Source organism: Bubalus kerabau, chromosome X (assembly GCF_029407905.1).
Source record: "Bubalus kerabau isolate K-KA32 ecotype Philippines breed swamp buffalo chromosome X, PCC_UOA_SB_1v2, whole genome shotgun sequence".
NCBI classification, from domain to species: Eukaryota; Metazoa; Chordata; class Mammalia; order Artiodactyla; family Bovidae; genus Bubalus; species Bubalus kerabau.
The window spans coordinates 105,763,415-105,780,198 of NC_073647.1; the positions used below are offsets into that span (position 1 = coordinate 105,763,415).

Consider the following 16,784-nt stretch of genomic DNA (forward strand, 5'->3'; position numbering starts at 1 on the left):
AGGTGGCAGAGGCTTCATATTCCTTTAGTGTCCTTGATTTTGTCTCCTGTCTTGACTTTGGGCTCCTTAAAAGGTCTCTGCTTGCAGCTCATTCAAATATAATCCATTATAATATACTTGAGCCCTGTTGGTATGGTGGTAGGTGCTCTCTTGCTCAGTCGTGTCCAACTCTATAGCCCCATGAACTGTAGCCTGCCAGGGTCCTCTGCCCATGGAATTTTCCAGGCAAGAATACTGGAGTGGGGTGCCATTTCCTACTCCAGGGGATCTTCCCAACCCAGGGATCAAACCCACATCTCTTAAATATCCTGCATTGGCAGGTGGATTCTTTACTACTGAGCCACTGTGAAGCCCAAGGTATGGTATGGTATGGGGGAAAGGGAGTGTTTTGTAATATTCCAATTATATTTCAGTGTTTTAGTGGGCCTGTGACTCTGGCCTATGGCCTTTACAAGTATTTCTATTTGTTGAGTCCTCCCCTGCCCCCACCCCTCCCACCCCTTCTCTGCCACACACACACCTTAGGTGAAACAAGAAAGGTAGAGAGGGGCTGGAACAAAGCTCTGGTAGTCTTTCCTCTTGAAAAGTAGGACTTTGTTATGGAGAAGGCTCTGGGCATATTTCACAGGTATAATCACAAAGACTCTTCCCCTGCTTCTGCTGGGGCCATAGCAGGGGGTCTTTCTCAGATCTTGACTGTGAGAACCTGGTGAGATTCCTGAAATAAAGCCCATGAAAATGTGCTTCCCCAACAGGACTACCACTCCCAAGCGTTTCTCACTCTCATTTTAGTCCACATTCAGCCTCTAGGAGTTTGTCACATTTTCATTTAAGAGTTCCTACAAGTTTATGGCTCTAGTGTCTTCTGCCTTAGGTAAGCAGATCTTATTTGTGACCCTTGATTTGCCTGTCCTTCAATATTACAGGATGGTGATTTGCTCTGAAACCTCATTTTTCTGTTGAGTACAAGGAAAGTCATTGACTGTTAGTCTGTTTAGCTTTTTTGTTGTTAGCACTTCTTTTCAAGACTCTCTAGCCTCACATTCACTGTTTTGTGAAGAAATGCAAAAAAGGAAAGAGTCAGTTGATATTGTGGGTTCCTGAAAAAAAAAGGAGAAACCTAGACCCTGTATTCTAGTGATGGGAAGAAACCCCAGATAGGTTTGTAAGATTCTCTTAACAGTGTGGCCTTGCATCTCACTTCCTGGGAAAGGCCAGGAAGAGGATGAAAACAAGACTACAAAATAAAAATGGTTGTGTGGTGTCTTTAGGCATTCTGAGCTTTGAGTCTCCTCACAGAGTTTCTCTCAGCTCAGGATATCATGGAAGTATAAAAAGCGTATGTTCATCAAAGACAGCCTCACAGAGATGAAAAAGGCTCAGCATATGATAGGAGTAGGAGGGTATTTCCCATGTATATGAGTGGAATATGATACCCTCAGAGAGAGTGAGACCCCATCAGGGCTTTGTGGTAGCTTGGACAAACAATGGTAAACCAAATACGACATCATATCATGCTGGCATGTATATATGATACCCAACATATATCACCCATCCTGATGTTTGACACTGAGATACCATAATTTAGGCACAACCCCAGGTGAGGAGAACTTCACACTGCTGGAGTTGAGTTTCAGCCACTCAGTAGATTGGGAAATTGACAGAATCCAAGCTAAGTTGCAGAGAAAAAGAAAACTTGCATTTCTTGTATACCTAAATTTGTCAGATGATATCCATACCTGATGAAGAACCAGCAGCAGAAAGTATGTGATAAATGCTGAGTGTGTGTGCTAAGTTACTTCAGTTGTGTCCAATTCTTTATGACCCTATGGACTATATAGCCTGCCAGGCTCCTCTATCCAAAGCATTCTCCAGGCAAGAATACTGGATTGGGTGGCCATGCCCTCCTCCAGGGGATCTTCCCGACCCAGGGATCAAACCCATATTTCTCTCTGTCTCCTGCATTGTCAGGCAGATACTTTACTACTAGCGCCAGCTGGGAAGCCCTGTAAATACTGAGTATCACAGACAAATTTATCTATTCAAAACATGGGCCACGTGGCTCTTATTGATTGAAAACCACAGTGGTCTTACCTCCAGGCAAGAGTGACATCATGTGAGAAATGACCCCTGGCACTTTGATGAGTACCAAATATAAAGGGAACTAGATATTTGAGGAGCAAAAAGAAAGAACTTCTAACATTAAGCATTCTTTCTGCAGTGAAAGCTGCCATTCCACATCACTCCTCCTCCTCCACATTTTCTCTCTTATTTCAGACACTTCTCTTTTCTCCCTAGTTATTTTCTCTACATTCCTCTTCTTTTTCTTCTTTCCCCGTATTTATTTTCCTTTCTTTTTCATTTACTCCTAACCTGTTTTATCTCCTTCCATTTCCTTTACACATTCTTCCATCCTACGTCCCTTCTCCCTTCTGCATTCTACTTCCTTATTCTCTTCCTGCTTTTTCCATTTCAACTTAGTATCCATTGTTTCTCCATTCTCGTGTTTCTCATTATCTTAATAATTCCATTTACTTGCAATTGTCATTAATTTTTTCTTTTATTACTGTTTTCCTTTTTTTTTTCCTTCCTCCCTTTTCTTCCTCTTATACCCTCTCTTTTCAATTTTTCTCTCTTCATTTCTTCCTATCTTCATGCTTCTAACAACAAGGTGATAAAAAGTAAGAGAATAGAATGGAACCAAGATGTACTTAAAATGGTACAATCAACAGGGATAGGATTTGGGAAAAAGGCAGAAAAAAAACATGAAAAACTGTAAGTAAAATAAGAGAAATAAACTACTAAATATGTTTAAAAACTACTTATAAAAAAGCAACAACATTCTAAATGGTGAAATTGTAAAGTCATTTCAAGAAAAAGAAAGGGATATTACTTATTGAGATTATTACTTAATATCTTTTTTGATGTTTCACCAAGTCATCAGAATAACTGTAATATATAATGTAAATTCAGTTCAGTTCAGTTGCTCAGTCTTGTCCGACTCTTTGTGACCCCATGGACTGCAGCACGCCAGGCCTCCCTGTCCATCACCAACGCCCGGAGTTTACTCAAACTCATGTCCATTGATTTGTGATGCCATCCAACCATCTCATCCTCTGTCATCTCCTCCTTCTGCCTTCAGTCTTTCCTAGCATCAGGGTCTTTTCAAATGAGTCAGTTCTTTGCATCAGGTGGCCAAAGTATTGGAGTTTGAACTTCAACATCAGTCCTTCCAATGAATATTCAGGGCTGATTTCCTTTAAGGAAAATGTAGTGTACTTTTTAATGTAAATTAAGTGATCAAATTATTTTTATAGTATGATTTTACATTAGAGATCTCAATTTTTTAAAAAATACTTGACTTGGGGACTTAGACTTCCAGCAAGAAGGAATAAATGGTGTAGATGTACTCTTCCATGTTTGTCCTTGTGTGCATTCTATATAATCTAAATGTGAAATCACGCTGAAAGTAGAAGATAAGATGGTTATGGCTATAGTCTCTGGCTATGTAATTAGGCACCCAGGTCTCTTCCAGTCAGGGCAGTATTCCTACAAGCTTAATATGGAGCTGGAACTCTCATTTAGCCCTCAGTAACAAGGAGCCCCTCTCTCCCAGGTGTCAGTGGAGGTGGAGTGGGAATATGGACTTCCACTCACATGTGATAAGCCAGAAGATTAAATAAGATTCAGATCCTTATAAGATGCAAAATATCTTGGGTACAATTGAAAACTACTTGTCATATCAAGAAATATGATAATCACACCTTGAATGAGAGAAGACAGTCAACACATACCAACATCAAGATGATACAGATATTAGAATCATCTACAAGGGTTTTTAAACAGCCATGATAAAGATGTTTCAATGAGCAACTGTTCATAGAATACAGAAAGTCTCAGCAAACAAATAGAAAATCTCCAAAAGAAATAGAAGGTATAAGGAGCAATCAAAAAGAAAATTAGGAACTGAAAAATCCAAAATCCAATAAATGAACTTAACTAATAATAGATGAACTCAGAAGTAGAATAAATAGAAAAAATGAATTAGTGAACTTAAGGTGGAATGACAGAAAGTATCATATCTGACAGGGAAAAATAGACTGAAAACCAAAAATAAACAGAGCTCTCAAGTATTTGTTGGACTACTGCAAAAGATCTAACATAGGTGTCATCATAGTCACAGAAAGAGAGGAGGAGGGACTGAAAAATGTCTGAAAACTTCCCATGTTTGGAAAAAAGCATAATTGGATAGACCCAACATCATCAACCAACAGGATCTAATTGATATTTATAGAACACTCCCCCCAACAATGACAGAATACAAAAAAACTGTGATTAAGAAGTCAAAGAAAATCAAAATAAAAGGAGAGAATGCCCACAGATTGAATGCAGTTGCTCTCATAATTACAGTAAGATGCTTTGTGTGTGTGTGTCCAGTCATGTCCTACTCTTTGTGACCCCCGTGGACTGTAGCCCACCAGGCTCCTCTGTGCATGGGATTTCCCAAGCAAGAATACTGGACCATTTCTTTCTCTAGGGGATCTTTCCAACCCAGGGATTGAACCCAAGATACTTTGTAGATATAAATTATTCCAAAATGTATGGGAAAGCAGAAGAACTAGAATAACAGATAAAATAATTCTGAAAAAGAACAAAATTCTGTTCAACTTCAGGACTATTGTATAGCTACAGTAATCAAGACCATTGCAGTATTGATGGAGGAGTAGACAGACAGACCAATGGAACAGAATAGAGAACTTGAGAAATAGCCTTACACAAGTATGGCCAACTGACCTTTTACAAAGGTGCAAAAATAACTCAATGGGAGGATTATCTTTTCAACAAATTGTGCTGGAATGATAAGATGGATTTTTGTAGCTCTGCCTCTCCCATCCCCCCAAATAAAACTCAACCTAGACCTCACATCTAATTGAAAATTTAAATCCAAATGGAAGATAGACTTCCATACAAAAGTTAAAACCACAAGACTTCTGGAATATAATACATGATAAAATCTTCAGATCGTTAGGGCTTGTTGAAGAGTTCTTAGAAATGACACAGATCTTTAGAAGGAGAAAAAATCAATAAATTGGACTTTCTAAAAAATGTGCCATGTGACTCTTAAAGAGGATGAAGACAAAAGTTACAAACTGGGAGAAACCAGTTTGCAAACCATATATCTGACAGGGGACTTATACATAAAATACATAAATTCTTAAGACTCAACACTTAAAAAAACACAAGCAATTAAATTAGAAAACTGGACAAAAGACATGAAGAAACATTGCACCAAAGAGAATATATTGATGGCAAATAGGCATGTTAAAAATATTCAACATCATTAACCATTAGTGTTAGCTGCTCAGTCATGGCCAACTCCTTGTGACCCCATGGACTGCAGCCCACCAGGCTCCTGTGTCCATGAGATTTTCCAGGCAAGGATATTGGAGTGGGTTGCCATTTCCTTCTCCAGGGGATCTTCCCAACCCAGGGATCAAACCCGGGTCTCCTGCACTGCAGGTAGATTCTTTACCGACTGAGCTACAAGGGAAGCCCGTAAGTTCTTATTTCTCTGGGATAAATGCCCAAGAGGGCAGTTGTTGGATTGTGTAATAGGAGCATGTTAGGTTTTATAAGAAACTTGCCAAACTTTCCCAGTGATTGTATCATTTTACATTCCCAGCAACAATGTGTGAGTGGATCTATTTTCTCCAAATCCTTGCCAGCACCTGTTGTATTTTTTTTAAGCATTCTGATAGATGTGAAATACTAACTCATTGTGGTTATAATTTACATTTTCCTCATTAACCTGAGCGACTGAACTGAACTGAACTGATGACTGTTTGTGCAATAGAAGACTTGACTCGGCAGGTCTGAGGTGTTCAGACCCTGAGCATTCCAAAAAAATGTCTGCACATTCCAAAGAAAGGTCCAGCTCTTGACAAGCTCCTGGGAGATAACCTTTAAACCTTTGGCATATTATGCCTGATTAGAATCTTTTTGTTCAGCCGGGGCTTTGGGCCAACAGATGGTTTATGTTAAGAGTATGATTTATAGTGGGGCCTTGAGCCTTGTGGCATTAGTTTGACCTCAGCACAGGCTGGAGACTGAGTAGCTAAGGTTAGCCACCCAGGTGTTCCATGCCTACGTGACTAACCTCCAGGAAATCCCAGGGATCAGGTTTGTCACACATCTTGCTGGGAGAATTAAGCACTGGCCATACAGTTCCACTGAAAGGGAACAAATGGAAGCTCACCCCTGTTCTCTCCTGGACATGTGAGTTATCCACCTTTTAGCTTTGTGGATTTAAATTGGTATCCTTGCATTGTAATAAACTATAGCCTTGAATGTAACACCTATCCTGAGTTCTGTGAGTGCTTCTAGTGAATCATTGAACGCAAGGGTGGTCTTCAGGACCCTGCTGCTGCTGCTGCTAAGTCACTTCAGTCGTGTCCGACTGTGTGCGACCCCATAGACGTCGACCCACTAGGCTCCTTCAGGACCCTACCACTGGTAAATCCTAGGTCACATTCTTTTAGCTGATAAGGTGGCTCTTGCAGTTGGAACTGTTACATAATATAGAATATACACACTGTATTACCTTACTAAAATGTGAAAAAAATATTTGCAATACATGTAGCCCTACGGGATTTCAATTAGCATCTGTAAGACTGTTCAAAGAAATCTCCAAAATAATTAAGACAAAGACAACACAAGAAAAATAGGCAAAAGACTTGCACAAGCACTTTACAAAAGAAATCCAGTAGGTCCATTGACATATGAATATGTATTCCACTACTTACTTATCAGAAATGTAAATTAAAACCACAAGGAGATACTAATAAAACACACACCAGGTTGGGAAAAAAACTGGAAAAGGCTTATGATGCCAAACACTGTCTAGTGTATTGATCTTACTCCTGGGCATCTGATGTCACAGGAATAAATATTAAGCATTAAAAGTAATGATATATGTACAGTTATTTTATTGCAGTGTTGTCAGTATGTGCTTCCTCCCCACACCAAAACACCTGAAACCAAAATGAATTACCATCAATGAGAAAATGATTTAATATATTGTGGTCCATCTCTATCATGGAATAGTATGCAGCAATGCAAAAGAATGAATCAGAGGTAGATTAACATTAACTGAGATAAATCAGATAGATTAAAATATATATAATATGATCTTCATTTTTACAGATTAAAATATATATAATATGATCTTCATTTTTGTAAAACACTAAAGGACTTTTTGAACATGATAGAATATAAAAAATGGTTTTTAAAATGCATGTCTCAGATGAGGGTAGAGGTAAAAGCAAGTGGGAGGCAGTAAGTATTAATAAAAGAATGCAATTCAAAGTATGGCATATATAAAGTAATCCCATTTATGTAAGAATATATGTACATAAAGTGTTGTATGAGAAGTTAGCAACAAAACCTTAACAGTTAACTCAAAGTGGTGAGATTTGGAGTGATGGCTACTTAATTTCTGAAATACTTAGGTAATGTTTGAATTTTTAATGACAGATATGCATTTGTGTAATGAGGAAAAGTAGGTAAATTCATCACAGGAAAGAAACAAGAATGCCTCTGAGGTTTCTTGTATAAGCAACAGAATGGATGGTGGTATTCATTCATTCATTAAACAAGTATTTTTAGAGCATATAAAATACACTAGGCACCATTTTATGTTCTAAGGATACAGCAATGAATAAAACAAAAATCCATCTCCCTAAAAGGATTCTAATGGAGAGAGAAGGGCATGATAGGACAAACACAGTGTTGGTTAGGAGGAGGATATATGGGACCTGTTAATTGTGAAAATACAGAGACAATTGCAAGAGTGGCATAGATTGTCAGATTACAGATTTAGAATTCATAAGTCAAGACTGGAGATAATAGATATGGGATCAGAAAGCATATAAAATGGTGTTTTAGGCCTCCTTTCTTGAGTCTGATCACGTCCCACTGCAGACACTTTCCAGAGGAAGTGCTGAGAAAAAACAGGCAGCTGACAGAGGAGGTTGCTATGCAACAGATGGGGAAAGTTATCCAGCCAGGCAGAATTGATGTTGGCCCTTGGGGACCAAATGCTGCAGTACTTCCCAGCATTAGCTTCCTTTTGTATGTTGGCTTCTGGCAGGAGCTGATGCCAGAATAAATGTGAAAGGTACAAAGATGTACCTTGGATGTTTGGAAAGTATCAGTTCAGTTTGAGTCATTTCACATCTATGTAACATTTTCTGCCTTTTTGAGCCTCTCCATTCTGGAAGCACAGTTTGTGTCATTGCATAGGACCCCAGTAAGTGCTACTTGTCTTTCCCATTTTGCATGTTGAGAAGCCAGACTCGGAGAATTCCAGTGGCCTGAGTGGGCTCACACAGCTAGTGACAAACTGGCCCAGCACTCCATCCCAGGAACTGAGGCCCAGCCCTGGAAGGAACCAGAGCAGACATTCACTCTCAGTCAAGGCTTGCCATGATTCAGACACACAAGTACCTGAGTGTCCTGGCTGCTCTGGAGGGCACCAAGAAGGCCTCAGGGACATTTGTGCCACTTAGAGCAAAAGAGGCCTGATGGATCAGGCAGTGGACCCCAGAGAGCAATTTGCACACCTGGATGGACCCACATAGAGCAGGCAGGGGTGGGGAGGGGGTGCTGGGGCCCCTTCCTGTGTTCTCCAGGATGCAGAGCATGAGCTCAAGTTTGGGGCAGACGTTGACAGAGCCGGGGAGGTTGAGTGAATCTGCTGCTCAAACTGAAGAAGTGAGGGTGCCTCAGTCCCTGAGCCAGCAATGGTGCAACATGGGTTTTAGGGTCTGGAAAACCAGGTCCACATTTTGCATTTTCCGTTTACTGACTGTCCTTGTCTAGTTCATGCAATATGTCTGTACCTCATTATCTTGATCTGTAAAATGGAGATGCTGATATCCACTTTTCAGGGCTTCTGTGAGAGGAAAACAAGCCCCAGCATAGATCCTGCCGTTAAGTACAAGCTGTACCCATCCCTCCCCACCTCCCCACACAAAATAAATAGCTGGAGCTGCACAAAGGGCAAGAAAGTAGCTAATGTTTGAGTCCGGAAACTGTTGAGTGGGGAGGAGATCTTGTAGGGTCACATGGCAGGCACAGACTTTTTCTACCGCCATTAATGTATCCCTCTCTGGCCATTTTCCTAGGTGCCTAAATGGATGAGATTATTTTTAGCAGAAGCTTAGCACTTGTTGCAATTAGAGACCCCACATAGAGACCTCTTTAATAGTGACCTAAATGCTGCTAGACAAGAGGGTGGTTGATGTACGCTGACTGACAGGAGGGGCCGCTAGAGGGGAGGGAAAGAACAGAGACGCATTGCGGAAAAGGTAGGGGGGCCGACGCGTGGGGCAAGGGGTGGGATCTAGAGGCACAGCGCATCTGTTTGGGGGAGGGGCCGATGCATACTGTCAACCTGGTTGGTGATGGGGTGGTGTGTTGGCAGAGGGGCGGGACTGCTTCCCACTGCACATGCTCAGCATAGCCTTCAGGGCGAAGCTTTTGTTGGGGAAGCAGGCGGGACTCTTATTTGGTCGATCAGGTCTTGCGCATGCGTACAACCATCTGAGGTGGTGGGTGGTATATTAGGCGAAGAGGCGGGGTCGTCTTAGCTGCCGCGCTGGCATTTTCTCCTGGACAAGGAGAGGGTGCGGCTGCTGAGAGCCGAAAACTGCAATCCCGATCCTCTGAGTCGTGAAGAAGGGAGGCTACGAGGGGGTTGGGGTTGGGGCCTGAGGCAAGGTGAGAATTAGCCCCCAGATAGGGCATCTTGCCCCCTGGTGCGGGCCCCCTATTTTTCATCCCGATCCCTTTATCCCGGATTCGTATCCCTTTTCCACTCCCCAAGCCCCGATTCACACCCCTCACCCGATTCTCCCTTATTCAGAATCCCTGTTCGCTCTCTAAACCCCTCCCATCGTTCAAAACCTCTACAGATTTCTCGACTTAGGTCTGTACTGTTATACGATTCTCATTATTTGAAAACTCCATTCAATTTCCCAAATGCGAATCCCAATTCAATCTGCCTGGATTCAGAATTCTTATCTGAATCCCGATTTGAAGCTTCTCTTCGTAGCTTCTCAGGATTCAGAACCTCCATCTGGACACCCATTCACTTTTCCCACTCCAGTCTGGCCCGTTCCTCTCATATTCAGCACCTCATCCGCCCCCACAATCAAACCTCAAACACCACCATCTCCCAAAATTCGTTCCTTCTCGTTTGCCCTTTAGTATAACGCTCCCCAAATTCGTTCCTTCCCGTTTGCCCTCTAGTATAACGCCCAACTCCTCCTCCACACCCCCCAGGCTCTGCTCTTGCCAGAGGGACAAGAATCATGTCTCAGAAAATGGACTGTGGTGCGGGCCTCCTCGGCTTCCAGGTGAGATCTCCACTCCCCACCCCACCGTTTCCCTAGCCGACAGTTCCCCCGGGGCTCCTTTGGCTGTCCAGACGTTGCCTTCTTGATGCCTAGATTCCGTCATTTTTCAAATTCCTATGGTTTAAGGTGTGTGTGTGGCGAGGGGGGCGGGTGTCATCCCTTTTCAGCCGTCAGTCCCCCTTCAGATAAAGGGGAGACCATGTTAATAGTAAGGGCAATCTGCCCAGAGAATCCCGATTGAGTAAGGAACCTTCCCCCCGCCCCCCATAGTCCTGGCGCTTATGGAGCTCTCTGCCGCCCCCTCCCCCAACCTCCTGCCTCCACCTTCCCTTTCTCCCGCATTCCCCACCCCCTGCGACCCCCTTGTTTTCCTCAACTCCTCAAGGCGGCACTCTCGTTCCACCTCCTCCTCCTGAGCTCCTACCCCGGGCTACATTGCTCTGCTCTAACCTCACTCCTAGATCAGCAGCCCCCCTCCACACTTGTCCCCTCTCTTCATTTGGCCCCACTCCTTGTTTACCCACTGCCTCACTCAGCCCCTATCAGATGTTTTGTTACCCCTTCACGCCGCTCAGGCCTCGAGATGTCTTACTCACCCTTCTCTTTATGCATCAACCAGCCTCACCTTCCCTACACATTCTGCCCCCCACCTCACCCTTCCAACCCCACTTCGGGAGCCCAGAGATTTAATTTTTACCCCTTATTTGCAGGCTGAGGCCTCCGTAGAAGACAGCACCTTGCTTATGCAGACCCTGATGGAGGCCATCCAGATCTCGGAGGCCCCGCCTACCAGCCAGGCCACAGCAGCTGCCAGTGCACCGAATGCTAGTCCTCAGAATTCACAGCCCCCAGCAGCCAGTGAGATGGCTGATACGCAGGCTTTAGCAACTGCCACTAAGCCTAAGACAGCCTTTAAGGTCCAGAATGCCACCACAAAAGGTCCAAATGCTGCCTATGATTTCTCCCAGGCATTTAATGCCAAGGAGACTCCCAACATTCTGCCTACAGCACACTTTAAGTCCCAAAATGCCCCCGCAAAGGGCCCAAATGCTGCCTATGATTTTTCCCAGGCAGCCCCTACCGGTGAGTTAACTGCCAACAAGTCAGACATGGCCTTTAAGGCCCAGAATACCACTACTAAAGTGGTCCCAAATGCGGCCTACAATTTCTCTCAGTCTCTCAATGCCAGTGAGATGGTCAACACTCAGCCCAAGACAGCCTTCAAGGCTTGGAATGACACCACTACGGCCCCAACTGCTGATACCCAGACCCAGAATGTTAACCCAGCCAAGATGGCCACTTCCCACACTGACATAGAGGCTGACCCAAGCCCAGGTATCTGTGAATCTGATGGTGCAGCTGCACAGACATCAGCGGACGGTTCCCAGGCTCAGAATCTGGAGTCCAGGACTATAATTCGGGGCAAGAGGACCCGTAAGGTGAGATCACTACTAGTTCGACTTTGCTTTGGGCTCTCTCCTTTCTTCTTTGAGGCAGTTCATTTGTTCTAAACAAGACAAAACTAAATATATATAATTGTCTGTATTCAGCTACGTTGTAGGGGATGATATGGTAAATATGATGATTCTTGTTAGTCCACAGACTAATGGGGAGATGAGACATGGACCCGTAATGTATACAGTCTTTGTGTAATTCATTTTACATTTTAAAAGTAGCCATGTGTTAGATCTTGGCCTAGGCACATTCACACAGGCTATCTCACTCACTAAATCTTCAAGGTACCTCATAGCAGCTAGGGATCATAGTTTCAGTGTTACAGAGAAGGAAAATAAGTCCCAGAGAGGTGAAGTGACTTGAGTGATTTGTCCAGGGTGGTACAAGCAGAGCCAGTGATGGACATAGGAAGAGGAGAAGCCTCAGGCCCCACCCTTGGGTTGCTCCTGGCCTGGTTCAGAGATGAAACTTCTGCCTGGAAGACAGTGAAAGACAAGCCCAGGACTCAGGGTGACCATTGGCTAGTAGGTCAGGCTGTCACTACAGGTGAGGGTTTTAGGGGGCCTTCCTGAAATAGATATGGTGAGGACATAGAAACACTTGGTAACCCTGACCTTCCTTTTCTTTGCTAATGCAGATTAATAACTTGAATGTGGAAGAGAGTAGCAGTGGGGATCAGAGGCGGGCCCCACTGGCTCCAGGGACCTGGAGGTCTGCACCAGTTCCAGTTACCACTCAGAGCCCACCTGGCGCACCCCCCAATGTGCTCTGGCAGACCCCATTGGCCTGGCAGAATCCATCAGGCTGGCAAAATCAGCCAACCAGGCAGACCCCACCAGCACGTCAGAGCCCCCCAACTAGGCAGACCCCACCAGCCTGGCAAAACCCAGTTGCTTGGCAGAACCCAGTGATCTGGCCAAACCCAGTGATCTGGCAGAACCCAGTAATCTGGCCGAACCCCATTGTCTGGCCTGGTCCGGTTGTCTGGCCAAACCCACTGGCCTGGCAGAATCCACCTGGGTGGCAGACCCCACCTGGATGGCAGACTCCACCAGGCTGGCAAGGTCCTCCAGATTGGCAAGGCCCTCCCGATTGGCCACTACCCCCTGACTGGCCACTGCCACCCGACTGGCCGCTCCCCACTGACTGGCCACTCCCACCTGACTGGATCCCCACTGATTGGCCAGTTCCACCAGACTGGCAAAACCTGCGCCCCTCACCGAACCTGCGCCCCTCTCCTAATTCGCGTGCCTCACAGAACCTGGGTGCCTCACAGCCCCGAGATGTGGCCCTTCTTCAGGAAAGAGTAAGAACTCTAACTCCCCAGTTGCTTCTCCCCACCCACCCTCACTTCTTTTCTTTGTTGTACTTCCATCTATAATTCAATCAAGTGTTCTGTCAATATCTTATAATTTTAATGGTTTCCTTTTTCCCTCTCAGGCTAATAAGCTGGTCAAGTACCTGATGCTTAAAGATTACACTAAGGTGCCCATCAAGCGCTCAGGTAGGCATTCAGTACCCTCTCCCAGAGATCTGCCCTTCCCCTCACCCCATTCTCTGTGGATATCTCTGTGCTTATATGTCCCCTCCCCTTCAATCCCCTCCTTCCATGGTTGAGTCTTCCTTTTTCACTTACTGTGCTCCCCTGGGCAGGGCTGGCAAAGATGTCACAGCTCTGTGGCCCCTGCTCAGCTCAGATGCTTCCTCCTCTCACCTACAGAAATGCTAAGGGATATCATCCGTGAATACACTGATGTGTATCCAGAAATCATTGAACGTGCGTGCTTTGTCCTGGAGAAGGTGAGAAGGCAACCCTGAAGGACAGAATGATGGGGAAAGGTTTGCGAGGAGGGGCTTTGATAGATACTATGAGAAAGTCTTGGTTTAAAAGATTCATGGGATTCCTATTGGGAGTTTTATGCAAATCACAGGGAGTGAATGTGGGTATGCTTATGCTAGATTCTGTAATTTCATAGTCCGTTTTCTTGCCCCTGTAGAAATTTGGAATTCAACTGAAAGAAATTGACAAGGAAGAACACCTGTATATTCTCATCAGCACCCCTGAGTCCCTGGCTGGCATACTGGGAACGTAAGATGGGAAAGGAGGAGAAACATTGCCATTCTCAGTGGTGGTTTTTTCCTGGGAGTTTAAAGTAGATCGGCGTTCAGGATTCAGGGTCACATAGCAGGTCATGGGCAGAGGTGGGGTAGAGTTGTCTCCTAGCTGAGGAATACTAGGAAAGCTGGATGGGTAAACTGCCTGGGGTGCCTGTGTAAATGGCTGCTGAATATATATATATATATTTTTTTTTTACTTCTTTAGGACCAAAGACACACCAAAACTGGGTCTCCTTTTAGTGATTCTGGGTGTCATCTTCATGAATGGCAACCGTGCCAGTGAAGGTGAGTGGCCGGGCCAGCAGTTGGGGGTTGGCTACCGCCTGATTTCCATGTTCATTTTCCATCCCTTGTCTCCCCTTGCCTCCCATTGCAGCTGTCCTCTGGGAGGCACTACGCAAGATGGGACTGCGTCCTGGGTATGATTGGGCTCTTTCATCTCTTGCCTGTTATATGATTCTTTGGCAACAGAGGATGGTTCCAGGATTGCATCAACCTGGTAGTCTAAGGGAATTGGTTTGGGGAGGTACAGAGCCCAAAGATGTGACCTGGGTAGATGGGGAAATAGTCCTGGTCTCTTCCTCTTCTCTTATCTCTGACTTCTGTGCTGGAAAACTCTTTTCTTTCCTTTGGGCTATGTCATAGTCTCTAATTATGGATCTCTCCTTTTTTTTTTTTTTTTTGCTTTCAGGGTAAGACATCCCCTCCTTGGAGATCTGAGGAAGCTTCTCACTTACGAATTTGTAAAACAAAAGTAAGTGATGCCTAAGCGGCTTTGTCTTGTCCTCATGAATTTGTGTGCTGGTCAGCCTCAGAAAGCCCTTCCCATGCTGCTCATTTCTTATATTAACTATACCTATGCATATGCACACATATATACTCAGGAGTACTTACTGAGTATATTCCTTGTGGCTAAATTTTCCTGCAATATAGTTATCTCGCAAGTGGAGCTTGTCCACCACGCCTACAGTAGATATTCCCAAGGCTGGGTTAGCAGAGGCTTTTCAGTGGGCCTATCTGTGGTTCAGTAACAAGATTGTAAGAACCTGGAGTCAGAACTGTGGCAGAGGGGGTGAAAAAGTGTTGTGCTTTCTATGACTCTACATAAGTCATCCTCTAGTCCTAGGTGACTGGTGTAGAAACACAGGAATTTGAAGGCCTGATTATTAGAGGGTAAATAATCTGTGTTTCGGAATGAGACTGGAGGGAGTTGCTACCTGAAATCTGAGGTGTCAGAATCTCGGATTATTATGCATTGATGAACTCTGATCTTGGCTGGGTAGAAACAAAGGCCTTTCTCCTCTTTCTAAGGTACCTAGACTACAGACGAGTACCCAACAGCAACCCTCCTGAGTATGAGTTCCTCTGGGGCCTCCGATCCTACCATGAGACTAGCAAGATGAAAGTGCTACGATTCATTGCAGAGGTAATAGAGGAACAGCTCTAGACTTGATAGGTTAAGGGATGAAGTATGACTGGCTGGGAAAAGTCCAGAGCAGGAATGAGATCTTTTTTAGGTATTGCACATGGTAGGTGCCACATTATTGGTGGTATTTGTTGTTGTTACTATGTAAACAGTAGCACAAAGTAGGGTGCTAAGTATATAGTGGGTGCTTCATAAATATTAACTAATACTATCACGGGCTTTTATTTTCTACTCCTCATCTCAGGTTCAGAAGAGAGACCCTCGTGACTGGACTGCACAGTTCATGGAGGCCGCAGATGAGGCCTTGGATGCTTTGGATGCTGCTGCAGCCGAGGCTGAGGCACGGGCTGAGGCGAGAACCCGCATGGGGATTGGAGATGAGGCCGTATCTGGGCCCTGGAGCTGGGATGACATTGAGTTTGAGCTGCTGACGTGGGATGAGGAAGGAGATTTTGGAGATCCCTGGTCCAGAATCCCATTTACCTTCTGGGCCAGATACCACCAGAATGCTCGCTCCAGATTTCCTCAGACCTTTGCCGGCCCCATTATTGGCCCTGGTGGTACAGCCAGTGCCAACTTTGCTGCCAACTTTGGTGCCATCGGTTTCTTCTGGGTTGAGTGAGATTTTGGGTAGGTATATCACTTTGGATTGGGCACTTAGGGTCACTGGGAGTTATAGAATCCATAGGAATGTATTTATGTGCTCTAGCTGGGAGTTCTAGGAAACCCATGGTGATGAGATGAAGGAAGTATGGGGAAGCAGTATTTGTTATTTATATTCCTTACTACTTGGTATATGCATTGATTTTTAATTTTTTTTCTTTTTTATGTTCACAGATATTGCTAATACGTTGCAACTGTCTTTCCCCTGAGTGAGGATGAAGCCTCAGAATCCTTCTAAACGCAGCTATCTAGAGAGCCACATCCTGTTGACTGAAAGTGGCATGCAGGAAAAATTTATTTGCTGTTCCTTGTCTATTGCTTACCCCCTCCCTTGTGTGCTGTCAAGTTTTGGTATCAGAAATAAACGTTGAAACTGCAAAGTAAATTAGATGTGTTCCCTGTTTTCTGGATTTAATGAAAAATCACCATGTTTGTATGGGAGAAATGGGCCTCAGTACTAGCCTGAAGGGCAGATCAATTTTCTAGCTAATGGATAGGGAAACAAAAGAGTGATTGATGAACATGAATGTTAAAGAGGTCTAAAAATAGGTATGGTATTAAATATCACTTAAGTGAATCATGTGATAGATATGCTGCTAGATGTTTTGGAGTGACATTGAAAGATGAAATGAGAGAGGGTGTAGGTGGTCAGACAGTTGCATTTAAGAAGACAGAGGGGGTAGAACTCCAGGTAATAATAATAA

The 16,784-nt window shown here is 44.2% G+C and overlaps 1 protein-coding gene across 3 annotated transcripts in view; it reads left to right on the forward strand.

Annotated features, from left to right (window-relative positions):
• Window positions 1–16,465, forward strand: part of MAGED1 (MAGE family member D1) — an 80,163-nt gene extending 63,698 nt beyond the window's left edge. For 2 of the 3 annotated variants that reach the window (XM_055564311.1, XM_055564312.1), the window contains 12 exons: window positions 10,345–10,418; window positions 11,129–11,857; window positions 12,511–13,179; window positions 13,314–13,377; window positions 13,594–13,673; window positions 13,871–13,962; window positions 14,197–14,276; window positions 14,368–14,410; window positions 14,683–14,745; window positions 15,303–15,417; window positions 15,662–16,047; window positions 16,255–16,465. In XM_055564311.1, coding sequence (XP_055420286.1) covers window positions 10,374–10,418; window positions 11,129–11,857; window positions 12,511–13,179; window positions 13,314–13,377; window positions 13,594–13,673; window positions 13,871–13,962; window positions 14,197–14,276; window positions 14,368–14,410; window positions 14,683–14,745; window positions 15,303–15,417; window positions 15,662–16,039 — 2,358 coding nt within the window. In that variant the 5' untranslated portion in view covers window positions 10,345–10,373 and the 3' untranslated portion in view covers window positions 16,040–16,047; window positions 16,255–16,465. Of the gene's footprint in view, window positions 1–9,622; window positions 9,781–10,344; window positions 10,419–11,128; window positions 11,858–12,510; window positions 13,180–13,313; window positions 13,378–13,593; window positions 13,674–13,870; window positions 13,963–14,196; window positions 14,277–14,367; window positions 14,411–14,682; window positions 14,746–15,302; window positions 15,418–15,661; window positions 16,048–16,254 lie in introns of those variants that run through there. The other variant, XM_055564310.1, reaches the window with a different exon arrangement.
• Window positions 16,466–16,784: the final 319 nt, after the last annotated feature.